At 49.6% G+C, this 25,784-nt stretch overlaps 2 protein-coding genes across 3 annotated transcripts in view; both read right to left on the reverse strand.

Annotated features, from left to right (window-relative positions):
* The window catches only part of LOC120501752 (asparagine--tRNA ligase, cytoplasmic-like), a 4,077-nt gene extending 2,172 nt beyond the window's left edge, over nt 1-1,905 (reverse strand). Inside the window, exons 1-6 of the mRNA XM_039708418.1 lie at nt 1,784-1,905; nt 998-1,080; nt 749-814; nt 550-642; nt 275-364; nt 36-125 (exon numbers count right to left, since the gene is read on the reverse strand). Coding sequence (XP_039564352.1) covers nt 36-125; nt 275-364; nt 550-642; nt 749-814; nt 998-1,080; nt 1,784-1,826 — 465 coding nt within the window. The 5' untranslated portion in view covers nt 1,827-1,905. The remainder of the gene's footprint in view (nt 1-35; nt 126-274; nt 365-549; nt 643-748; nt 815-997; nt 1,081-1,783) is intronic.
* Nucleotides 1,906-2,059: 154 nt separating this feature from the next.
* ATP8B1 (ATPase phospholipid transporting 8B1) lies at nt 2,060-23,982 on the reverse strand. Of its 2 annotated transcripts, XM_039708425.1 has the most exons (30): nt 23,905-23,982; nt 23,344-23,697; nt 21,556-21,657; nt 15,071-15,263; nt 12,954-13,051; nt 12,546-12,659; nt 11,981-12,079; nt 11,817-11,878; nt 11,332-11,404; nt 11,168-11,238; nt 10,740-10,822; nt 10,431-10,589; nt 10,176-10,264; nt 9,711-9,901; nt 9,420-9,628; nt 8,938-8,981; nt 8,669-8,825; nt 7,898-8,086; nt 7,556-7,668; nt 7,160-7,324; nt 6,953-7,064; nt 6,676-6,751; nt 6,431-6,563; nt 5,921-6,206; nt 5,112-5,335; nt 4,622-4,705; nt 4,106-4,351; nt 3,816-3,954; nt 3,604-3,734; nt 2,060-3,101 (listed from the first exon to the last, which is right to left on the reverse strand). In XM_039708425.1, exons 4-30 carry the CDS (start codon nt 15,249-15,251, stop codon nt 2,874-2,876), a joined length of 3,756 nt encoding a protein of 1,251 aa, XP_039564359.1. In that variant the 5' UTR covers nt 15,252-15,263; nt 21,556-21,657; nt 23,344-23,697; nt 23,905-23,982; the 3' UTR covers nt 2,060-2,873. The 2 variants fall into 2 exon arrangements, with proteins under 2 accessions (XP_039564359.1, XP_039564360.1); XM_039708426.1 differs by lacking the exons at nt 23,344-23,697; nt 23,905-23,982 and adding an exon at nt 22,748-22,775.
* Nucleotides 23,983-25,784: the final 1,802 nt, after the last annotated feature.

The raw sequence follows: 25,784 nt of genomic DNA on the forward strand, positions 1-25,784 counted from the left end.
AGTTGTTCTATCTCCCTGCATGAGCTCAGCAATGCTTGTGCTTTACCTTGCCTCCGTAACCTGTGGATCCAGCCAAAAATCTTCACTCTCTGCCCTCTGTAAGCCTCCAGAGCATTGATCTTCACCTGTGAGGCAGGGAATAAAAGCCATTGAACAGGGGAATGGTTCAGCACCTCTTAGAGTTAATCCAGACCCCACCCCAGAGCAGCACAACCTCTGTGCTGACCAGATGCCCCAGCACAGCCCACGTGCCAAGGCAGGGGATCATACTCACACACTTGGGCTCTGGAAGACTGGGGTCATTCTTGATAACGACCTTCTTGGCCTCCTCTAGGTTCTTTTCTCTTCTCAAGAGATCTTCTGCCTGGTTTGAATAAAATTACTTATTAAATAGCTGTAACCAGGCCAGTTGTAAATAACATGTTGTAAATAACATGAAACAACAGCACCAGTGAGCAACAACCTGCAGCTTTTTTGGAGGGGCAGGAATTATGATGACACTGTAATGTTTTTGGAAAACAAGGGTGCTCTGTTCCTTGTGCAACCTACCTCCTTCTTCTCCTTAGCCTCATTTTTCATCTGCTCCCTGTGCCATAGCTTTTTGACATTCTTCATCTGTGATTTGGAAATGATTGCCCATCTCTAAAGGATTCAAGGAGAGAGCAAGAGACAGCAGATTACACTGTGTCCCTGCACACCAGGATGCACTAAATAATCCCCACTAGGAAACCCTTCAATGCCACAGCACCTCATTTTCTTTTTGGGAATCCACATAAATTGTAGGAAATGGCTCTTTTCCTGCTGTCATCAATGCCTAAAAAGGGGAGGAAAATAACCAAAGTGAACCAAAATCATCCTTATAGAGCCTGAGCAGCACCTTGCTCCTGCTCAGGTTGCAAAAGCAGGTATGAAACTCACATTTAAAAATACAAGGGCCATCCCTTGCCCCAGAACACATCCCACACTGCCAAACAAAGCACGTGTTTTGCACACTCACCTTCAAGACTGTCTTGAATGGTTTCTTCTGTGTTCCATCGCCAGTGGAGTCGCTGCCCTCTCGTTCAGACACATACAGCTCTTCTGGGATACACGACAAATATGGGCAATTACTCAAAGCACATTATGAAAGAGAAAATGAACACACGGATGTGTCCCTGCTCACTGCAGGGGCTGGACGAGGTGATCTAAAGGCCTCTTCCAACCCAACCCTTTCTATTATACCACATCTTGATGCTTATCAGCAGTGATAAACCTTCAAATGCACCACTGGTCAGTCAAGATAAGAATCATGTCATACACTTCATTTAAAAAACCAATCCATGCAGCGTGGTCGGTAAGGTCTCCAGGGTTCCCGAGGTACCGAACCCCCGGGAGCGAGAAGGAGCAGCGCCTCCCGGGAGCAGCTCGGTGCAGGTAAGCAGGGAGAGGGGCCTGGGCACAGCCCGGGCAGCGCCGGGCTCGGCCTGGCCGGACCGAAAGGAGAAGCGCCGGGAGCGGGGTGGGCCCGGCCGGGCGGGCCCGGCGCTGCGGCCGCTCCCGGTGCGGCCCCCGCGCAGCGCCCCGGGGCGCGGGCACCGCACACGGGGCTGCGAGCATGGGGATGGGGATGGGGATGGGGACGGGGGCCGGGGTGCCCCGCGCTCTCACCGAGGGTCAGCGCCGCCGTCCTGCCCAGCACCGGCCCCCGCGCAGCGCCCCGGGGCGCGGGCACCGCACACGGGGCTGCGAGCATGGGGATGGGGATGGGGATGGGGACGGGGGCCGGGGTGCCCCGCGCTCTCACCGAGGGTCAGCGCCGCCGTCCTGCCCAGCACGTCCCCCGCCATGGCCGCAGCGCAGGAACTGCATCACGGGCGGGCTGAGCCAACGCTCCGCCGCCTTGCGTCAGCCGCCCGCCCTGCTCTGCCTGCCCCGCCTGCCTGCCCTGCCCCGCCTGCGCTTCCCTTCCCTTCCGTGCCCTGCCGCTCCCTGCCCTGCCGCCCCGCCACCTCTGACACGTCGGCCTGGTCCGCTCTGACCCCCCGAGTCAGTGCATGGAAGTAGATGCATGGAAGCATATTTATTCGCATTACGCTTTTGAAATGTACATTCCATTGAATGGGAGCTGTAGGTCATAATTTTTACTACAGAACCATTTCAATAATTAGCTTTAGTTCGGGAGGGGGAAGTAGATAAAAGTCAAACATTCAAACACCTCAACTTGAGTAAAGAATGTGCAAATGCAAACAGACTCGTAAAACCACTTTTTACACTGCAAGAACTGAGGCACCAGCAACTGAAACATTCCAATGAAAGTGGCTGATCTAGTTATCCATCACTGTGTCCAGAACTGAAATGAACAGCTTGTGCCAGCTCCAGGAGCAGCTTCCAGAGCTGAGATCCATCCTGATTCCCAATCCAATCTTACACTGGCTGGAGTTTATCACCACAGACACCCAGCTCAGCTGTGACAGCTCCGAGGAGCACCCAGGGCCCTCCAGGGCCGAGCAGCCCACGTGCCATCATGTCTGAGCAGCTAATGAAATGGAGCACACAAGCGAAACCGCTTTCCATGACAAGTATGAAATGTAGACACAGTTTTATACCAACATAGCATTAAAAAGTGAGAAGTCTGCAATTCCAGGCATCCCTAAAAACTAACGCTGGGTTTCCATTCCCAGCAGATGTATCCTTCACTGTCACACGGAGCACTCACACAAGGATCAGTAGCTCCACTGAGAACTCTTGGCCTTTCTGTGCTCCCAGGAGTCCAAACCCAGAAACTGCTGTGCCAACACATCAAAATCTTCCCATCCTTATGCCAGGCGGTTATACCAGACCCCGAGCGCGTTAGCTCGGACAGTTCCTGCAGTGGCTGTGCCGAAGAGCTGCCCTCAGCCGCTGTCCCGCGGGTCCCCCGAGGCGGGGCGGCCGGCCAGCACGGCGTCCAGCGGGGCGCGCCGCTTGCGGATGCTGCGCCCCGACGCGATCAGGTCGGCGTAGCCGCGCTGGTGCGAGAAGGCGTAGGCGGAGCGGCGGGCGGACACGCCGCGGCGGAAGGCGCTCTGCCGCCGCTTCCACTGCTGCTCCTCCAGCAGGTACTTCCGACGGTTCCTCTGGATCTGCACGCAAACACGCGGCGGGTCGTGCGTTAGGCAGCATCACCACGCCTTGAGCTGTTTTCATGGCTGTGTGCTGGCTCAAGGCAGAGCAGAAGTAGCCAAATCTGTCCCCTACACTCTTGACGTGTAACCCTGGCAGTCCAGCCCAGCCTAAATTAAACCCACACTGGGACCCTCAGCAGCCTCGTGGGGTCTCAGTGGCACCACCAGATCTCAGCCAGGCACACGAGGAAACAGCCCCCACTGAGCTGCAGCCTCTGGCCAGCTCTGCAGCCACTCCTCCATCCACGGGACCCAAGCCAGGCTTGTGTCGCTCTCCCAAGGGCACCATCCCTTGCTTGTCTCTAACATGATCATAAAATCCCAGAATGGCTTGGGTTGGAAGGGACCTTAATGCCCATCTCGTCCTACCCCCTGCCATGGGCAGGGACACCTTAGTACTGACACCAGCCCCTGTGAATAAACACCTGCCATGTTCACCCAAACACCAGATTTCACTCACTTTATCGCTCTCCGAAGGCCAGATTGTCATGGATAAGAAGCGCTGTGCCACTACAGGCAGTAAGCAAATGGCAATGGATAAAATCATGGTAAGCCAAAGGTACGGCTGCCGCAGAGCATTCGGAGCAGTTCCTGGGAATAAAAGGAGCAAAGGTTAATTTATGACAAAGCTGCATTGGACAGGATTGAGAACCACAAACCACCAGGACTGACCTGTGAACTGAAAGGCAGAAGGGAAGAGAACATGGATTCCGGCACTGTGAAAGTCAAATGTGATCCCAAAGTAAAGTGCAATACTCCCAAATACTGAAAAAGCATTAACAAAAGTCCAGTAAGACGTATCCAGGCCAATCTAAAAGCAAACAAAAGTGCCAAATGAGTTTCTTAATTCCAAATAATGCCAACTACTTTTTGCATGTTGCTACCTTTCTAGTAGAGAAATTTGAACAGTGAGCAGAAAGTATTCTCAGAGCACCAGAACTCAGGGAACCAAGCTTACTTGCCTGAAAATTGACAACAAATATCAGAGAGGATGCTGCTGTGACAGCAAAGGACTGATAATCTGCAGGGGCTTCTCCGTCTTGTCCCATAGATATAAGGTAGGCTCCATACGGGATGAAGAAGATGATCAGTGAAGTTAGAGCTCCATGGAGCAAACTTATAAAGAACTTCTTGTAGTTGAAAAGTAAATCTCTCTGACCCAAAATATAAAGTCTGGGGAAGCGAAGGCTCAGTTTGTCACTCACATCCTTAAGAAAGAGGAAAAAGAAAAAGAAAGTTGTGAATTGTTGTTCTCAGCCTGAGCTCTGGAGAGTGAGAAGCTGAACTATATACAGTGTCCCAAAGGGAATGGCAGATCCCTTTCTCTTTCCAACAGCAGGGATTTGCACAGAGTAATGCAAAAGGAAGACATTCTTAAAAGCCACAAACCAAACCCCTCGTTTCGTGGACAACCAATGTAACTTAAAGCCCTGGTGATGGTGCCTTTGGATTCATCTGTTGTAACCACATGGGGATACCTGGTCGAGCAAGCCGACGAGCAGGACCGGGAGGCTGGAATACAGCACGTTGTACAGTGTGATGAACCAGTCCTCGTAGGCTGTCTGCAAGAGAGGGCCAATTGCAGGACTTAGTGATTTCAGTTTATTACACCCTTCCCCTCCAGTTCCTGAGAAACTCACATGTGCTCTACTACAGCTTTAAGTTCCCTGTCTCGGTGTTCACCCAAAGGCAGCAGCACTTGGCTCAAGGCTCTGCTGAAGCTCTTTAGTCTGTGTTAAGCTGCCCCACTCCTTCCAAATCTTCCTCCCTGTACCACAATGATCCTGACTTTAGTGCTCTGGAATCATACCTAACTGCTTGTAACTAACTCGCTCAGTACTCATTGCATCCTCTTGCAGAAATCACTGGTGACAACTTCACGTTCCTGACCCTTCCCAGGTTAAGCCTTTGCTGTTCCACACTGACAGAAGCATCTGCTTGTTATCCCACATGAGCACACCCTCCTACCTGAGCAGAGAAGCCATTGAAGAACGAGTACCAGATGTGGACCAGTGTGAAAGCGAAGTTCTTGTAGAAGAAGTATCTCAGAAACTTGCACATCCTGATGTACGACCAGCGCCCGTGGACCAGCAGCAGCCGCTGGAGGTAGCGGAACTGGCCGAAGGAGTAGTCACTCGACATGACAGCCTGCATCCCCTCCTGGCCACTGATCCCCACTCCAATGTGGGCAGCTGGGTGAAGGAGACAAACACCACACACTAGGTTGGACAAAGGGACGGGAACATCACCAGGGCCACTCCTACTGTCACCTGGACTGTCTCTCGGTGCTTGTTCTGTCAGAACGCACCTGGGAAATGTGACCAAAGCAGAACCAAGCGATGAGACAGAGTGAGTAAAGTCCTAAACAAACTGGCCAGGCAGTTTACTAACACTCTTGGGACATAAACCCTATCCTAGAGGTTTTTTTCTCACTTGCATCTTTTGGGAAGCAGAGCAGGTACAATGTGGGACGGCTAATGCCACCAGGCAAGGGGCAGCCAAGCTACTGCTTTGGTCTTTACATTACACTTGTGTAACACACAGCATGAGAACAGATTCCTGCTTAGGTAATGTCTACAGAAAAAAAAATAGATCAGGAAAAGCCACTAACCATTTCCTAAAGTGCTTCCTCAGAAAGGGAAACAGGCACAGAAGCTAAAAGGCCCACGGCAGCAAAGCAGATGGAAGAGTCTTCTGACAGAGAGGGACAGTGGAGAGACCGCAGGAGCAGGCCAGAGGAGATCTGTCCTAGCGGGAGAGCTTGACAGCTGCCTTACTTTTGATCATGTTCACATCATTGGCCCCGTCCCCGATGGCCAGGGTGATGGCCTTCTTGTACTTCTTCACCAGCTCCACCACCATGGCCTTCTGCTTGGGTGTCACACGGCAGCAGATCACAGCCCTGCACTCACAGGCCAGATCAACAAAGTTCTTCTGCTGCTGCTCCTTGTAGGCCTCTGCCCTTCTCCTTTTCTCCGTTTGTTTTTTCTTCTCTTCTGCCGTTCTGGGGAATTTCAGTTTAAGTTTCTTTTTCTTCTTTTTCTTCTCCAGCAGGATTTCATTCTGTGAAAAAAATAAAACTTACAATATTCTCTTCTGCACCATTTCCAGTCCTCCTCCAGGCACTGCCTAACAACACACCCAGGTCATTATGCTCCCAGCATCCATTTGTGGCATTTCAATGAACTGCTCGTGCAGACAAAGGAACAGAGTCCTCAGTGAGAGCCTCTGTAGGCTGGTGATGCCCCAAAACCCCAAACTCTCGGGAGAACAGCCTTTGTACATACCAGCCAGGAGCCAGTGATGATTAGAGCCCGGTCTCTGCTGCCCTGGAAGAACGGCTCGTTCATTCTGAGAGAGGAATGTGGACTGGATCCAGCCCTGTTCCTCTGGTTTTCCAGCCTCGTTTGAAGGAGAGCACTTTGAAGGGAAGAGAGGGACAAACTGTACTAAAAAGTCAAGGATAAACTTTAAGCTAGGTCAGTCCCAGGCTGAAAATCCTGAAAACTAACTGTTCTGTGCTTTTACTTGCCTGGTATCTTCTCCATAGCAGATGGTCGTTTCCTCTGTTAAGAGTTCACAAGAAAATCCAATATTTTCAGCAGTTTCTACAAAAAAAATTAACAGAGGGAAGAATTTACTGAAAGTTCTGCCACAAGTAATTGTTAGGAGCAGCCAGAAGCTCCTCAAGTGCTCTTAAGTAATTTCTGATTTACGTTTCAGTATGAAAATTCCCTTTCAATGCCACAGTGTAGAAGAACAGGAAAACATCCTCCTGTTTTTAGCTGTTTGGCTGTAAGCAACCCCACCTTTTTTGTCTCCAGTAAGCACCCAGATTTTAATGTCTGCTTTGGAGAGTCTGGAGATAGTTTCTGGAACTCCATCCTGCAGTTTGTCTTCAATAGCTGTTGCACCAAGCAGCTGGAAGGCATTTGAAATACAGGTGCTTAGTAGCACTGAAACATGTTTCTTTTAATATAAGAATTGAAATGTACTAAAAATGTACAGCTCCTTACAATCAAGTTTTTTTCTATTTCCTCATACACTTTGTCCAGAGCTTCATCCCGGTGACTTGTAGCTAAACTAGCCTCCATAAACTTTTTATTCCACACCTCAAATTCATCCTGGCTTATGTCTCTATAGCACAGGCAGAGTGTCCTGAGAGTTTCATTTGCAAAGACCTGGAAAAGAATTAAAACCACACATATCCACAAAAGAAAACTCTTCATTTGCAATCCAAACACAAGGGTAAGAACACGAGCATTTGACAAGTCTGACAGAACAAGTCCAACTTTCAGAATCAACTGCAAGTTTCCATTTGTCTTAATAGCTTAGGAAAAGGATATTAATAACACTATTGTCAGAACTAAACGATTTTTGTGTAAAAAAGAGCATACAAAATACAAACATACATCAAGCGCCTCTTCTGTGGCTTCTCTCTTTACATTCTTGGGGTGCAGCCGCTCATAAATCACCGTATCAGCCCCTTTGCAATACAGCCTGATATTGCCACCGGACTCTCTCACTGTGGAGGGAAACAGCACAGTTGGCACCCGTATATAAAGGAATCATTTCAGATTGGATTCTTCAGCCTACTGCCAAGTACCAAAGTACAAGATGGCGTTTCTTCTTCAGGGCTCAAAGGTGCCCCAGGACTGTCCCACAGCTGTGAATTCTGGACCCCAGCTTCCTCTGCACGTCCCTTTTCACCCCTAAACACGCGACCTTCTCCATGCTGGTGGCAGTCAGCTTACCAATGACAGACATGCGCTTCCTGTCGCTGTTGAAATCCAGGATGGCCAGGACGTCGTAGGTCCTCTCGACCCCCATCTCACTTATGGTGATGGTGTTCTGTGTGCGGGACAGGAACACGTACCCGAAGTTCCGCGCCGCCGTCACCAGGGCCCCCTCGTCCGGGGAAGCTGCCTGGTACTGGAGCTGACCTGCAGGATTGCAGCCAGGACACAGCTGAGCGTGCAGCTGGACACTGCTGCAGCACCCGCCGGCAGGACACACAGACAGCAGGGACCACAGACAGCAGGGACCACAACCCCCAGTCTGTGACACGTACTTCCCAAACAGGATCAGTCCTCAGCCTGCTGCCCTCCACATGCTAAAGGAAAACTCCACGTTTTCTACCTCAATATCCTAATTTCTCAATCCAGTCATTTAAACATTTTCAAAAGAAGCTCCAAAAGACAAATCCTTGGCCAGTGAGTGGAAACCACCCCAAAAACATTAGGAACAAGAAAGGACAGGACACTGTTGGTTTCATGGAGATTTCACAAAGATGGGAGTAAAGCAATATTCATATTCCATGTTGTAAGTGAATCTTCCAACCCATGAATTCACAAATTCAATAGCTGATCACCCCTACATTTAGTTTTGTTTAATTTAAAAGGGCAGCCTAACACTCCTCCCTTATGGTATCAGCATTAGTTGCAGATGTCTCCCTTGTGGAACTGGATTTGAATTACTGTTTTCTGCTACACAAGGAAAACAAACTACCCAAAAGCCACACTCACCATCAGAAGTGTCAGCCATGACTGTGTGACAAATAGCAAGCAGAAAAAAGAACTTCTGGATTTCTGGCTCCTTTCCAGACTTTATTTGCTCTATCAGATAGTGATCATAGAATAAGAACTTTCCATCTGCGTACACGTTCCAGCTGAAGTCAACTTGCTGCTCAGAAAACAGGGGAAGAGAGTCTGGGTCAGCACGGTGCCGCTGCTTTGTGCCCACCCGCACCTCTCACCCCGGGCACGGGGCACGGCGGTGGCTGGCACGAACCTACCTCTGGGTGGCTCTGCAGCTGCCCTGCTGCGTCCCGGCAGTCTCCTGCAAGGCAAGCACCCACACTCAGCGGCACCAGGCACAACAAAGCTCCTACAGCCCACCACCAAGGGAAACACATCTACACAGGTACTGCCCTGCCACTGGAAGGAAGGGAGAAGGACAGACTGCTGCTCACACTAACATCTCCTTGTCTGTTTCTTTGTCCCCAGAGCATTTCTAGTGAAAGCAAATTTGTACAAAAAATTGTGCAAATTACCAATTTTCAGTTTTTCTGAAAGCTGAGATGTTCACACTAAAGTTCCTTAATTTCCACTTTGTAAGTGGGAAAACCCCAACAATTTAACCTGATGCTTTACCCAGTGCCAGGTCTAAATTGTGGAAGTTCAGCTGGAACTAAGAGAACTTGTATGTACCTGACCTCCAACAGGTATTAAAATCCCTCCTCCTCCTCCTCCTTTGCACAGGCTTTGCACAACTTACCGTATCTTTGCCCATTTATGCAGCACTTTTTAAAGGTCATGATGTTCTGTGTGAGAGTTCCAGTCTTGTCAGAGAAGATGTACTGGATTTGCCCCAGCTGCTCGTTCAGCGTGGTGGTCCTGGCCTTGGCAGGCGTGTCCTTCTCGGGGTAGTACATCTGCAGGTCCCAGTTGATGAAATAGCTTTGGCCAAAGCGAATCACTTCCACACTAAATGAAAGAGAGGAATGCTCTCACTCCCAGCTGCAGCTCGCAGTGGCACGCCACGACACCTCCTCAGGCACTGCCCTACCTCACGTAGAGGGAAATGGGCACCATGGTGTTGAGGACAATGATGTATCCCCAGAAGGTGAGGAAGCCCCGGTAGGCAGGGCTCGCGTCCTGGGCATCGTACAGGTACCAGGAGGAGTTGCCAACCTGCTGCTCCCAGTAGGTGTGCCCGATGGCCAGCCCGGCCGACAGCAGGATAAGGACCACGATGATCTGCAGGCACAGAGAGGCCTCTCACTCCTCAGAAGCGTTTGCTCAAATTAAATCCCAGATCCCCACGTTCCAAACAGAGTATGACAGGTATTTGTGAGGAGAAATGGAGCAAACATTTCCCACAAAGGCACCTTTCAGATTTCCTCCTACTCCATCCCAGCTCAGCAGGCCAGAAAAAAGTCAAAACATATTCATTACATACACACAGGAAGAAGCTGCCTAACTTTGCAATCACTATTCATTTAAAATCTGAATTTTAAACAAAAAGGCTTACAGTATAAACCATGTAGTTCATAAGGGAGTCAATTTTTGTCCTTTTAAATCTTGTCTTTCCACTATTTTTCATTATTTTTGTGTCAGCCCCTAAAAATAAAGAGTGAAAAATTTTAAAAAGGGGAAGATAGGATAAGCAAACACATGTCAGTATTAGAGTTTTACCAAACTGGGACATGAAATACAGTTGCTGTCTATAGGATGAAGATTCTTTTTCACTCTACAGGTGTGCTTGTAGTGGGGAAACATTACACACCTGCAAATATGACCATTCCATGGCAGAAGTCTGTATTCCTGATCTTACAGCCACGCAACAAAATCTTATCAGCATCCAGGGAATAATTGGAGTTTCTCCAGGATAACGTTCCTGTAAACTTATCCAGTCGGTTATTGGGCTCTTCGCATTCAACCAGACCTAGAAAATTTGGAGAATGTGTTTAATGTACAAGTTAAATCCAAAAACATTGACTTGTACCCACCATCAAAGTAGCTTTGCTTGACTTTTTTTGACTTGCAAACGATTTGCGCTAGGTTCTAATAGCATTAGGTGTAGAATTGTACCAACCATCAAAGTCTGCCAGGGCACTTTCTTCCTGAAGGTGTCTGTGTGTCACCTCTAGGGCCATTTTGAATTTTAAGTTAGTCTCACTAAGAAGAAAGGATAAAAAGGTGATTTTATTAAAACCATGGATACAGGAGAGAAGTTTAAACACAATTAAATTAAGGTACCACTACTTCTCTGGGCAACCTACACTAAAGTAAAAAATAAATCCATGTCCTTCCCCCTTGCTTCCTATGTCACATTCTCCAACACTTTTGATGTGTCTGTAGCAGCCCAGTGGAGAAGTTTTAATGATTCTTGAATTGTGGGAATCAGCAGCTGGATACAGCTCCCCAGGTGTGGCTTAGCAAGCAGACTCTAACACACACAATCCTTGCTCTTTTCCTGCTCAGCCCAAATGAACTCCAAGACATCCTTGAGTGGAACCTCACCCATCCAGTTCAGCTGTCTCCACGTAGCACAGACTGTTTGGTTCTGAGCTGGACAGCAGCAAAATATCAGCCTACAAAACAAATAAATAGACATCAGATAAAGCCAGGCAAAAATTCCTACAGAGCTGTCTTGAAACATAAACAAATGTATCTGAAGCACTTACAGGAACAAAAGTATTTTTCTTCAGACGAATGATATCACCAACTTTAATATCTTTCCATTTAGTGGCTTTGAACCTAATACCAAAGATAGTTTAACAATTATTACTCTTTAATCTAGAACACGATGGACTCTATAAACCTTAAAATGACCTTTTGGTGTGCTGTGGGTTTGCTTCTCAGAAACTGCAATTTAGTTGAGGGTCTACAGCTCAGAATTCAACCTACCGACCTTCCCACTTCACCTAGTTATGAATTCCTGTCCTTCTCTCCAAAGAAGTTGCTCTTAGCACAGATTTAGTCCTGGAGAATTAATTACTCTTTAAATTACTCCTTGAAGCAATTCTCTTCCAGCTTCAATTAGGTTTTCAGACAGGCAGTAGAGAACAGAGCTGAGCCTTTCCTATCACCTACAGCTTCAGATCTGTGGCAGAGCTTAGCAACAGGGGCACGATCATCACTTACAGAGCTCAGAGGGGACCATACAAACCTTCCATCCTTGATGACATCACATGTCCTGTTGTTGACCTCGTTGTCCATCCTGTGACGAGCCTGAAACCGGAGCAAACAATGTACTCCCTGCCCCGTGCCACAGCAGAAGTGAGCTGCACTGGCAGGGTTTGGCTTTTTGTATTGGCACAACATGGTTCTTACAATGTCATCCACCAGGTCTTTGACTGCAGTTATTCCCAGCACCAAGAGCAAGGGCACCAGTGTTGTGTACCATGACAGGGTGGTTATTTGAGGAATCGACTGCAAAAGACCAATAAAATCAGGTCAGTACGAGATCATCAATCAAATTTAAATCAGAGATACTTCATAGTGACCTGACTAGAGAAAAAAACAACACAGCAGAGAGAATTTTAAGTCAGGTTGTGAAAATGAACAAAACTCTGTGGGAAGAGTTTGGCTGTTACACCACTTAGGAATCAGCTTCCCTTTAACAACTGCACCGGCTCATAGAATGTGGTGGTGCTTCTGATTTATGAGATTAACTCAAGAAATATCTTTTCCACATGAAATTCATGAGCTCTGCAATGAGTTCATTCTAATTCTGTGCAACCAGCTCATTTGTTGCAGGTTTCTGTCATGACGGGCTTGGTCTCTGCAGCAGTTCAGACAGCGCCCCTCAATTCCCTGACAGGACAGCACTGAACTGTGTCACAAACACTACTGAGCTCAGATTCCCTTCACAGTGACTGCTCTCCATCTTGCTTACCTGCAATATGAGAAGAACAAGGAAATAGAAGTTGGCTGCTCTCTTGAACTGTTCAAACAGATTCAGAGGTAGAAAAGTGATGGGGTTGTACTTGTATGTCTTAATTGCATTTCCCTGTGGGAGAAAGCCAAACATCAGCCACACAGCAGAGCTTCTCCTTCCAACACAAATGTACAGTGCATATTTTTAAGTTCCTAATTCTCTATCTCACCTTAAACACGTCTCTCGATAGACGCTCGATTTTCCATTCCAAAACACCAACCCCAGTTATTCTCCCCCCCCTCTGCTGGAAACACTGAGGAATTGTGAACGGTGGCTTTTACCCCACTCACCAGCCACTCCAAAGATCTTACCGGGATTAAGGAAGCATTCACCCGACAATTAGCACCTCAGGGTAAAACAACTTACCGCATATTTGCTTTTCTTGAAGCACAGGAAGATTGTTCTCTTGAAGCCCGGCTGGTCGTAGAAGCGCTGGTCGTTTGCTTTAACTTGCCAGCTGCAGTCTGGAAAGGACAAAAGGGGGTGAAAAGGGTTACAAACATGAGGGAACAAATCTGCCACTTTCAGCTTTTCTCTCAAGTTCGTGTTTTAAAGGTACTTTCGACTGAAGCAAGGCTGGTACCTGCTTTATAATACATATCCTTTAAAAAACCTTTTCAAGACATTTCCAGGCTGTTTGTCTTTATTAGCGAGTACATTCAGAGGTAGGGAGAAGCGTTGCTTAACATTTGAAAGAAAGCTCTGTGGGACACCTGCAGAGTAACATTTACTCATGCTAAATTCCCTTCTGTCCCCTCTTTTGGTTTGCCTCTGTGAAGCTCTAAGCACTCCAACCCGGGTGTGTGTCTTGCTGGAATTGAAGGGGTCAGTTCACCTTTTGAAGGCAATTAATTGATTTAACCACACCGTGCCATGCTCTTCATTCACACCCATTAAAAAATACTGATCTGGCGCGCTCATTTTATCTCTTCAGCCACCAGTTTTGTTCAGTTGTGAGAAAACTCGGGAACGGGAATTGCATCCAGCCCGTTCTTCTCTGTGGCACCGCTTTGCCTGCCAGCCCTGCAGCTGCCATTCAGCACCGACACCCTCTGCCCTCAGCTCATCCCGGAGCTCCCTCCCACGTCTGGAAGGCGGCTCCCGGCAGCTCTGCCTGCCTGGGAAGGATGGTTTTGAAATGCAGCTTTCCTGACTCCTGCAGCCCACAGGGACTGTCCCCATGCTGCTCCTCCTGGTTCCGCGGATCCTCCTCGCCCGTGCACCGGGTGAAACTCCCGGCGGCAGAGGCGTGGGCACGGCTGTGACTAACATCTCAAAACCCCAACCCAAGTGCAAGGCGGGGCTTTTTTCCCACCCACCACAGAGCAAATTCTACACCGACATATCTGGACTTCTCCTGTGGCTACACAACTTTCATTTCCAGCACCTTGGTTACAAGCCCAGAAGAGAATAGAGAAATATTTATCTCGAAGAAGCATGTTTTGAGTTAAATATTATATGCGTGAATTTAGAAAGTTACTAAGTTTCTCAAAATGACAGGGCATAAAGAAAAACATAAAGTCTACATAAACATTTCTTTAACACATTCCAAAAACATTGCAGTGTTGATAAAACTGATGGAAAACTGACAAATTAGGTCTGAGGTAAAACCTGCGGGAAGGAAGCTCCTCAGCATTACTTTACAGTGAGGTACTAACACCCAATATTTGGCAAGCTGCTTTGGTAATTCATCAACTTTAAAGGATGTCATCATAAAAAAAATCTGAAACTAAACATGTGACGGGTGCTTGTAAAATGACAACACGTAACAGGTGGTTATGAAATGAGAGCTGATCAACTGTTCCCACGCAAACAGAAAAAATCTGTATGAATTACACAGGCTCTGGTTACATTGAAAATACTCACACTGCAGCATGAAAAAGGGAATTTAGGGGAGCTACAGGTGTTTCTTGGGTAGAGGTTGAGAGCAGGGATGCCAAAAGGCTCCTCCCACTGAGGTTCTTATGCTGGCAGCAGCCACAGGCTGTACCTCCTGGTTCCTTTGAACTCCTCCTACTCACCTTTTACCTTTCAGGAAACTCATGAGGCTATAGAATGAGCAGCGAGGTAGAAATCTGCTCTGCACAAGCAGAAATCCAGGGAAAACACTGACTGAGGACAGCAAAATGCTTATGCTGGAGCCCATTTCCAGAGGACTGGGAAACCAAGTACCCGAAGGTCTGTCTGAACGGTTCCCAGAGCACAGGCCACGTACATCCAGGGCCTGCCTTAATTATCAAGAGGTCACCATGCAGCTCATTATCTTTGCGCAAGGAGCAGTGGCACAGAACTGCAGGCTGGAATGAAGCTGAGTGTCATTCTGGCATTGGTTAAACCAAACTGCCATCAATGTACTCCTCCAGAGTCAGCTAAGCCATTCCAAACCTCCCCTGACAAATAACCACAGAAGTGCAGTGGGTCCCTGAGGCTCAGCCTCCCACCCAGCATCGCGCAGGGCCCAAAGCAGGCTCATGGTGCTTTACCTTTCTTCCCAGGCTCTCGGCTCTCCTCGGGGTCCCTGCTGGCTTGGCTGGGGCGTGGTTCAGCTCCAGGCTGCCGACCGTCCAGCTCGTCCTCGGTTTCATCGTCGCTGTAGGGCACCACCTCGTCGTTGGGCTGCGAATCCTCCTCGAAGGTGGTCTCCGAATCCCTTTCCAAGATCATGCTGCTAGAGCCCTGCCAGCATGTTGGACAAGTCAGGGAAAAGAGCTCCCCTAGCAAGTACTGGAAACCACATCTCTAGTTCTACTCTGCTGGTGCTGGTCACCAAACCCCACACGTGAAACCCCAGAACGGCGCGGGGCACGGGTTTGGTTTTCCAGCACTGAGCAGAATCGGGGGCAGTTCTTGTCCCAGCCAGCCCTTCATTAGTGTTCTGCTACATGTAATTACACACTGCAGCCCCAGGAACACCGTGTGCTCCCGACACAGGATGTAGGAACTGGGGAGCACACAAACTCATCTCCCAGCAGCCATTACATCATTCCCTGAGGAGCCACAGGAGCTGGAGCCCTGCCTGGCCACAGTGGGACACGGAACCAGGTACGGAGCCAGGTCAGACATCCAGGGCTGGGGTCACAGCCTCACCCAAACCAGCCTCGCTTCCTCTCTCGTCCCGCGGGCTGCACATCAGTGTTGGTCACTGCAAGATCCCACACCTCGCTGTCCAGACACCCGAGGACACCAGGGATGCATTTTGGCACAGCCCTGAGCTGCACCAGAGGAGGGATGGGCTGAGCTGTGCCCATGGCCACGTGCCTTCAGCTGTGCTTCAAGTGGACATCTCCAGCCATCAGTGTCTGTGATCCTAATCCTGAACTGCACATCAGCTCCAGCTTGCCCCCTGACCTGCCTCACCACATGGCATTGCCTTTGCTAACAAACTCAGCAACCAGCAGGGCCGGCATCAAACCTGCTGACATCCCCCTCAGCTTCTGGTTTTGCAAAGCTGAATCATCTCCCCCCCAATATCTCCTATAAGAGCGAGATAAATATTCCATGAGCACAGACTGTGCCACTCGAGAGGCAGGCTGCTGGCAGGGAGCCCAAGGCAGGCCTTGTTCCCGAGCCACAGCGCTGCAGGGCCCGCCCAGCACAGACTGACAGCCACGAAACACAACAAATCGCCAGGCTGAGGGTACAGGAATCCACACAACTGCTCCAAGAGCCACCCAGCACAGACTGACAGCCACGAAACACAACAAATCACCAGGCTGAGGGTACAGGAATCCACACAACTGCTCCAAGAGCCCCCCAGCACAGACTGACAGCCACGAAACACAACAAATCACCAGGCTGAGGGTACAGGAATCCACACAACTGCTCCAAGAGCCACCCAGCACAGACTGACAGCCACGAAACACAACAAATCACCAGGCTGAGGGTACAGGAATCCACACAACTGCTCCAAGAGCCACCCAAGCTGCTGGAGGCTTCTCCCTGATGGAATTACCCAGGAGTGTGACAGCTGGTCACTAACACAGGTGTAGAACCTGAGACTTCTGTGACACATCATGTTTTCCTGAATAGCCTTGGGGTTAGGAAATACAGGCCCCTGAATACCTCACTGTGATATTCTGGTTTATTTCTCCTCTTTTCCATGCTTGAATTCTTTCTGTCCTGCTAACACCTCTCGTGGGGACTGCTGGGGGAACAAGTTCCTCCCACGCACAGTCCCTAGAACACAAAATGCCACCAGATCTTTGACTGGCACTCACTCTACAACAACTGAAACAAACTCATATCCCTGGCACACAGAGATTCAGCTGCTAGCCTATTAAACTTTACTGATTAACTGCTTAATGATTAATGAACTAATTAGTCATGAGAAGGGGTAGATGAGATGTCAAAAACATGCTGCCTTTGTTCTCCATTACAGATGTGTGCCCGCATGGCAATGCCTCCAGTGCCACCAGCAGCAGCCTGGATGCTCACTGGGAACAGAGCCAGAGTGATCTGGGGTAAGGTTAAATTCACTGCAGTCACTTTCCCTCCTCAAAGAACCAAACTGCCGACTGGAAAACCTCGTTAAGAGAGGAGGTCTCATTAAGCGTTACCCTGCAGGCAGCACAAGTGCTCTGTGCTGCGGGCACACCATTAGCATGCTGCAGGAGGCAGAGGAATTGTGCCCGGGGCTGGCCGGGAGCCGGGGAAAAGCTCCCGCAGTTGGGAGAGCGATGGGAGCTGCCGTGGGACCCGGGCAAAGGAGTCCTCCCCTGACAGGCCGACAAATTGGTTTAGAGTTGTTTCCTGACACCTGGTCTGGAAGAAAAGGGCTGGCTGGGACGTGTCAGAAGGTCAGGGCAAGGTGGGGAGGGGTCACGATGTGAAAGGGGAGATGGGAGGAACCGAGAGATGCCAACGAACCCCGAGGCAGCAGGCAAGAGAGGGGAGCACACATCCAGCAGAACCTGGATGCAGGAAGCACCCAGCAGAAACTCCAGGGCCACAAACATGGCAAGAAAAAAGGGGTTTGGTCACTGATTCCACTGATTGACCAAATCACTACTGATTTTGGTCACTATTCTGAGGGCTATGGAAATGTTCATGGAGGGCCTGAGATGGAACAACATGGCTGTTAAATACTGCTTGATCAAATACTCAGAGAACACTTTAAAAAGCTGGTTCTTGGCTGCACAGGCCTCTTTTCTAGTTCCTGACTTGACAACAGGGGCTTGCACACTGTTTCAGATGAGAAAACCTCACATTAACCACTTCAGTCTAGAGGAAGCATCAGCTCACACTGCATGCCCAGCTCCCAGTTCTGCCTTCTAGCCTGGCAAATCCTGCTGATCCAACAGCAGGATGGATATATGGGAGGTAAAGGGGATCAAAATAGTATTAAGCACAGGTGTAAGTATACCTGATCCATTTATTTACTGAAAGGGCAAATTCCACAGTTCTTCAGTAACTCAGGTTTTGTGTCTACTTCTGCCTCAGGGCAAGCACCAGATAATTTGGAATAAATTAAACCTTGTAAAAACTCCACTTATTGCATTTGTTCCGAGGCAGCAAACAACAACCCAAACCAACCTTATTCTAAATTCCTCTCTGGAGAGTCACTGCACATGACACTGCTGCAAGAACCTGGGGTGACTTCTTGTAAGTCAGGTCATCACTCAAAGTGCCCTGGAAGTCAATGAATCCATCTAGAACAAGGGACACGTATAGCAAAAGGATTCAAATGCCACCAAAGCTGTCATTTTGTGTTTATCATGGATATAAACACCTACAAGGCTCACCATTACACCTGCTGGCCACTACCTGTGGCCTGTGCACAGCCCACACCCTGCATGTTCCTGTCCTTGGCACCACGTTCTGCACTACCTCACACTCTGGCAGTGCCAACCCCAACAGCTGCTCAAACCTGGCCACGCTCTGTTCTTCCAGAACACAACAAGATCAGTGTTTTAAGCAAGAATCATAAAGCAAACTCAAACAGTACAAAAAGTAACTCAGGGACCCTTCTGAACTGCTCCAGGTCTCCGGAGTTCAAACAGGACAAAAAAGCTCCAGCAAGATGTTTCACTGATTTAACTTGGCATTTAAAAAGTACTTAAATGCAAAGCCTGATCCTCAGACACGTAAGATTTATTTCTTTACTAGGAGTGACTGGAGCATCCAGCACTGCAAAACAAAACCTGCTCACAGGAGGGCTGAACACAAACTCCCAAAACTGCAGTACAAAGCCATGTGTGACATCAGCCCCTGGGGTGGGGCTCCCACAAGGACCTGCTGGCAGATGCATGATCACTCCAATTACATTTCCCTAAGAGACAGCAGTAATTATTCTGCCATCTTCAGCTCCCCACACTGCTCACCTCGCCGGTAACAGAGTCAGAGCCAAAATGGGAACAGGGACAGACAGCCTGGCGGGGAGCAGCCCCCCAAAATGGGAACAGGGACAGACAGCCTGGCGGGGAGCAGCCCCCCAAAATGGGAACAGGGACAGACAGCCTGGCGGGGAGCAGCCCCCGAGAGGACACTCCTGGGCTGTCACCCAAGCAGAAATCAGAGTCCACAGAGCCCCTGCATGGCTCCACCAGAGCAGGCACCTCTATTCAAGGGGCTCGAGTCCACATCCCAGCTCACACCCTGAGAGGTTTCAGACTGAGCTTCCATCCATGGGCACAGGATTGAGGGATGGCTGTAACAGCACTTGAGACCTGAAATATGGCATTGCAAAGACAGCCCAGCATCCACCCTCAGGTCATGATCCACCCTCCAGCTCAATAATGACCCAACTGGTACCATCTAATGCTCCTAGGATTATTTTTAACACCCCAAAGCACAGTCAGATGCCAAGACTTCAAACAGCATGATACTGCATTTCTGCTCTCCCCTCAGGGATCCCAGCCTAAGGCTTTGGCAGAGTATGGGCCTTCATTAAAAATGTGTTCAGGAACTCATCTCCCTGGAACCAGAGCTGCTACAGGGAAATGGCAAATCAAAAACTGCATTTGCTTCCAGTAGATGGGATGGATCACTGATTACTCACAGCAGATGTGAGATGTGGCTGGTAACAAGTGCTTGGACAGGCAGGTAGAAAGGTCTTCTGAAAGCTAAAACCTCCCAGGTAATCTTTATGACATTTTGAGAGGAAAAGAAAACAGCAGCTAAAATAGCATGAATCAGCACAAACGGGCCGAGGAAATAACCTTCAGTCCAAACAGCACCAAGCTTCAGGTAGATTGCCATGTAAATTACATATTAAAGCTGATCAATTTGTAGATCTCTTTCACACACAACAGCTCCAGTCACTTCCCTGAATGACTGCCCTACAGTAACTGAACACCCAAAACTGCTATCTTGAAGGGAATGATTTCCCTGAGTCATTTGCTCTCAGACACACTGGCTGTCCCACGCACCCTGAGGAAGGCAAAGCCCAGCTGCTGGGATGCCCTGGAAGATTTATTTCCAGGTGAGCTCAGGAGCTCAGGTATGTACTTTGAGCCACTCAAGAGTGTAAGGCAATGAAACCCAGCTGCTGACCCTACACACCACTGGAACCTGCCAACACCCCGTGACCCAGGAACACCCCAGAAGGTTCAGATCAGAGGGATCCCAGCCTGGCTGCAGACAGAATGCTCGTGGGGCAGTGATGCACTCACACGGCTCAGGGGAGCACAGCATGTCACAGGACAGAAGCAGCAGGGACTCCAGCTCCCCTGCAAGCTGAGAAGTGCGTGGGGAGCCTGTTCTGCAAGGGACAGGTCCCAGAGGAGTCGGCCTGGCTGCAGCACCGGGTGCTGCCGTGCACCCAGCCCCGCATTTCACACACACCATTTTAAATACAAAGTGTCTGTTTGATTACAATAGTACCTTAACACAGGCACCTACTACTGCTCTGGAGGCTGTACAAACTCTGAGGATTAAGGACTAGTTCCAGTTCCAAGAGACTTTTAAATCGCTATTGTACGCAGCCAACCTTGCAACACTCACAGATCTCTCCTTTGCAAGGAACCAACCCCAGTCCCTCCTGCAATGCGCAAATAACTCTGATCACCTGCACCATCAGGAGGCAAACACCACATAAAACTGTACCACTGGCACCACCAAGCTCTGAAAATCTTACTTAAAAAAGCTGCTCGTGCCAAACCAGGCTGCAGGGAGGTGACAGCTCCTCCCCTGAACACACTGCAGACCTGCCCAAGCAAGCTGAGACACCAAGACCCTGAAACCCTCTAGAGGGAAGAGAGGGTACAGTTCTGTGCTGCTGACAAACGTTCAAGTTCCATCTTGGGGAAAAAATTAAAATAGGAAGCAGAGGCTATTGTGTACTCCCCAGTGTAGCTACTTATTAAAACTTGTATGAAAATAAGTATGAAGGACTTTCCAATATAACTCATTTATCCTGATGAGCCAACAGGATTTGACACAGGGAAGAGATTTACCAGACACCAAGAATTTAACAGAAAAACACTCCAAGGAAGGACCCACAGCGTGCAGGCCAGCTGCCTGAGGTTACACAAAAATGGCTGAAGATGGGCCATTGCAGAAGCAAAATCATCATTTCCCCGTTATCTGCCCCAGGATTTCTCATTAACAGATCTGCAGAGTTCCGTCATTTAAAGTCCAAGGCAAGGCAAGATATCTTTGCAGAAGATAAGAGGGTTGGTAACCTTTGCTCAAGCTACAGGTTCCAGCACTCTCTGAAGGGGTTTCAGCCTGCCTTTTAGAGGGTGTTTCCTTGGTCTCGAGGTTCACCTGATACATCAGCACATATTGAGCTTAACAGAGGAAAAATAATTATTGTTGTGCACGCTTAAACTGCATTGTTGGAGTAGAACATTTCTGGAACTTCATAGAGAGTTTCTGTCCTAGCAATCACCGTCACCATCAGAACCAGCAGGGATTTTTAAGTGGACTAAATAAAGGTTACTTCCTGCTGCCAGGATTGGAGATGCCATTAATGCACCTCTTCTGGCAGCATCTGCAATGGACCCTGGAGCCATCTTCCTAAACTGACCTTTATCCAGTGGAGTGTGTGACTGAAGCCCAGACTGCATCCCAGACACTGGCACCAGCACTCACAGAGAATCCCCTGTGTTCATCTTCAAAGCAGGTCCATCTGCAATGGAACAATGTAAAAATGGTTTATTGGCTGACTCCACCTCGTGTGCACACAATAACAAAAAACTGTTCTTTAGAAAAATCGTGAAATTAATTTGCCTTGCAAAATTTCTTAGGCTTTGTGTGGAGCCATTTGGCCTATGACCCTAAGGTATCTGGGCTCTGTGACAAACTTGTGGCTTGAGGTTGGTAGAGACCTTTCAAAGATATGAACACCCACACCCTCTTTGTAAAGTCATTAGTACATCTTTCCTGTCACCATCAATTCTCAAATTGTCCAATGAAAAACATATTTCAAGTTTGTATCAGACCAGCTGGGGCAAACCCAGCACACGTCCCGAGGGACTCTAGGCTTGCCAAAAGCGGTGCTACACCTGCCCAGGAGGGCTCGGAGGGTCTGCCTGGAATGAGACTCCTGCCCTTCACCCCGACAAGCACAGAAGCAGAGAGGTTAAGTGATTTGCCCAAGGCCATTGGGTAAGTCACCGACAGAGCCAGGGTTGGGTTTCAGGAGCTCCTGGCCAACGTCCTGCATTCAATTACAGCTGCACAAAGCGTCTCATTTAAAAGGGGCCTGACAAAGCCCACACCAGGAAGAACATCAAAACCCTTCGGATCTGAAACAATAACAACCAACCCCCTTTCCACATTGGAGAGCAGGCAGCACTTCGAGCTCTCAGCCTTCAGACAACAGCCACACCAACAAGAGAGCAGAGAAATAAATTCCAGCTCTTTTTAAAATAACTTCAGTGCAAGTGGCTTCTGGAATTCACCACCCCAAACTCCAAAGCAAAGGTCCAGAACATTCACATGCTGTCTTTATGGCAGAATTAAGTGAGAACAGTTTAGAAATTACTGAAAACAGTCTCTACAATAGCTACAGGTTAACACAGAGACAAACACAGGCCTGGGACAGGTACAAAAGCAACCAGACTCTAAGGTGACCAGCAGTGCAGAAGGTGACAAGGAAAACTTCAAAAATGGCCAGATACCACTCATCTTCTAAAGCAGGCTTTGAGAACAAAGACAAATCAAACCCCAGGACCAAAGAGAAACCCGAGCAAGCCTGATCCGGCACAGACACTCACAGGGAGTTAATCCAGGGGCTCTCCAGCAGCAGCCACACAGTGGGGACTGCCCTAGGGCCACCCCAAATCCCAGCGGCCCCGCTCTCCCCAGGCAAACACCCCTCGTTCTGCAGAGCCGAGCGGGTGTTACTCACGGCAGCACCGGACCCTGTGCTGCTCGGCTCTTGGGTTTCAGAGCGCTCCCGGTGTCACCCGAGCCAGCGGGAAATGCTCCATTCAGCACAGCTCCGTTCGGCACAGCTCCATCCCGACTCCAGGGATGCTGCTTCAGCCACAGGCACGGAGCACGAGCCAGCAGGATCGAGACACCGAGTTTGGTTTGGTTTGGTTTGTTCTCCAAGCAAGTCACTGACCTCACAAGTAACTTGCCCGGTATTTTCTATTGCAGAATGACTGCTCCTTAATGCAGAAACCTATTGCTGCTCTGATGACTGTATAAACACTGACTAATGAGTAATCAGCCCGCAGCCCTGAAGGCTGTTCTCACCACACACAGGTATGGGGGGAAAGCCGGGAGTGGGACAGCCTGCCCAGAGCCACAACTGGAGTCAGCGCCCGGGGGCTCGGGGAGACCGGGCACAGCCGAGCTGCCTTACCTCCCCTTCCAGCAAACTCCTGTGCTTTAAACTTCAGAGCGGAGAGACTGCGCTAAGCGCGACCATCACCGGCTCCAAACCCCGCGGGTGGCAGCGAGGGTCCCGCCGGGCTCCAAACCCCGGGGATGGCAGCGAGGGTCCTGCCGGGCTCCACACCCCGAGGGTGGCAGCGAGGGTCCCGCCGGGCTTCAAACCCCGGGGATGGCAGCGAGGGTCCCGCCGGGCTCCAAACCCCGGGGATGGCAGCGAGGGTCCTGCCGGGCTCCACACCCCGAGGGTGGCAGCGAGGGTCCCGCCGGGCTCCACACCCTCCGCAACAGCGCGTCGGGGTCCCCGCTCCGAGCGGCTGATGGTCTGGGAAGGGAAGAGAAAAGAAGGGAAGGCGTTCCGGGTGCGCCCGTGGTCAGCTCCGGCCCCACTGGAGGCTCTGTGCGGGACAGAGCCTGCCCCGACCCCAACCCCGGCCCGCACCCAGCGCGGCCCCGCGGGTGATGGAGGCACCGCTCCCCCCGCAGCCCCGAGCCCCGACCCCCTCTGGGCAGGAGCCCCCGGCGGCCTCACCGGGGCCCGCGGCTCCCCTCGCTCGCTCGCCCAGCGCCTGCCGAGCCCCGGCTCCCGGAGCCGCCGCCAGACCGGCCGGACGGGTTCCCCCGGTTCTCTGGGCGGGGAGCAGCGCAGCAGGGGAGGGGCCGCAGCGGAGCTGGGGAGGGGCCGCCGGGGCCAGCCCGCCCGGCCCGGCACGGCACGGCACAGCGGGACCCTCCGGGCCCTGCCCGAGGTGCTGCCCTGCGGGGCCCGGCGCTCCCGAGGTCCCTGCTCTGGTGATCTCCCTGGGATCTCCCTCCCGGCGTTGTCCTACATGACAGGATTGCTTTATCGCTCCTTATTCACCGCACTGTACAGCACTGGAGAGCTTTGGAAGGGCTGCAGGATTTTAACCTCTTGGCCTTTTAAAAGCTCGGAATGGTCTCCTGGTTCCCAAATCCTTTTGAGGAAGGACTGGAGAGTTGGGGGATGCGCAGGAGTGATATTGTTAACCGATGGTTTTGCTCATTAATAAGCAGATAAATTAATTAACAGATAAAGTGGTCACATTTAGGGATGACAGTAGTGCTGTTCTGCCATATGCACATTTGTTCACAAATAATGCAGTTTAGGGCAAGTGGAATGCAGATATGGTTACTGATCTGATTAAGCATAAAAATGTGGAAAATTCTGGCCCTTACAGTGATGATGGGCTGCTGCTCTGTACTAAAAGTGATCTTTGTTTTGGACTGGCAGGTATTGCAGAGATCACTTGGTTTCTTTTTCAGCAGCAACAATACACAATTCTCCTGTGCCAGAAAAGTCTTGTTCAAACAGACTTGGTTTTCCTAGACCAAAAATGTGATGCTGAGTTCCAGAGCTGTGTCTTTCAGCACTTTTCTGTTTTATTGCCTGCCTCAAATTCCTCACACCAGAATAAAACCAAAGTTAATTAAAATCAGGAACATTTTGGCTGAAAAAAGCAGCAGAGGTTACTTGTGCTTTTGACAATTCCCGCTCTGGGCAGGACATTAATTCCTGTCCAGGACTGAACATTTGGCTTCGACTGCAGTATTCACAAGGTTGCTGCAAAGCCTGGTTTGTGGCACAGGAGGGAGATTACTGGAGATAAAAGGGCCCCTTAACAGTGACTAATGGCCCAGCCCAAATATTAGTTTTACCCTTACGTAGTGCAGATTTGTGTCTGAGGGAAACAGCAGCTGCTCCCTACACTGGGCCACGAGGAGGAGCATCCCCACAGCCCCTGCTCTTGCTCACTCCCAGCAGGTACTTCCAGCTCTGCTTCAGGGCTTTTCTCGTCCGTCCTCTCCTGTGTTCCTCAGTCTCACCTTTACTGGTGCCCCTTCACCCCAAAATAGCAACATGCCCCATCAAAAATGCATTCCTTTCTGTCCCACTGCTGCTTCTCTCCTTCCCAGCCTCTGTTCCTGTTTGTCTCGTTTTGTCAGGGTTTGGGACACCACTGTGCAGAAAGGGTTATACATATCAGTAATTCTGTATTTAAGCAGCTCTGAACACACCTATTTGTTCACATTTGTGTTTGACTCATTTCCTAATATGCAGAAAGCAGGGGGTAATGCAGATTGTCTTTCTAACCAATCCTCTGCCTGTTCATCTTTCCATTGTTTTCTCTATCAATTAACCCAAACGGGGGAAAAGAGTTTAATTCTCTATACCTTTCAGGTAACCCGGAATCAAAAGCAGTTTTGAAAATTAATTTCAGGAAAGGGCAGATGCTACAACTTGTATAGTTTGTAGGCAGAAAATAAATGGTGGCAATTCTGCGTGCTGAAAGAATTGTGCCTTTCTATGTTAAGTGTGGAGGGTTTAATCTCTTTCCTTTTTTACTCCCCCCTTAAATGAAAAACTTTCAGACAAAATTGATAGATTAGATG

This window comes from Passer montanus, unplaced genomic scaffold, assembly GCF_014805655.1.
Source record: "Passer montanus isolate IOZ18808 unplaced genomic scaffold, ASM1480565v1 scaffold200, whole genome shotgun sequence".
NCBI classification, from domain to species: domain Eukaryota; kingdom Metazoa; phylum Chordata; class Aves; order Passeriformes; family Passeridae; genus Passer; species Passer montanus.

Bases quoted from the DNA above. Each gene is read 5' to 3' on its own strand.
- ATP8B1 (XM_039708425.1), bottom strand. From the start codon at position 15,251: ATGATCTTGGAAAGGGATTCGGAGACCACCTTCGAGGAGGATTCGCAG. The intron at 7,669-7,897 runs GTAAGCTGACTG...TTCCCTCCACAG, and splicing joins GAAGCGCATGTCTGTCATTG to TGAGAGAGTCCGGTGGCAAT. The intron at 6,752-6,952 runs GTGGGGTTGCTT...TTTTTTTTGTAG, and splicing joins GCTTACTGGAGACAAAAAAG to AAACTGCTGAAAATATTGGA.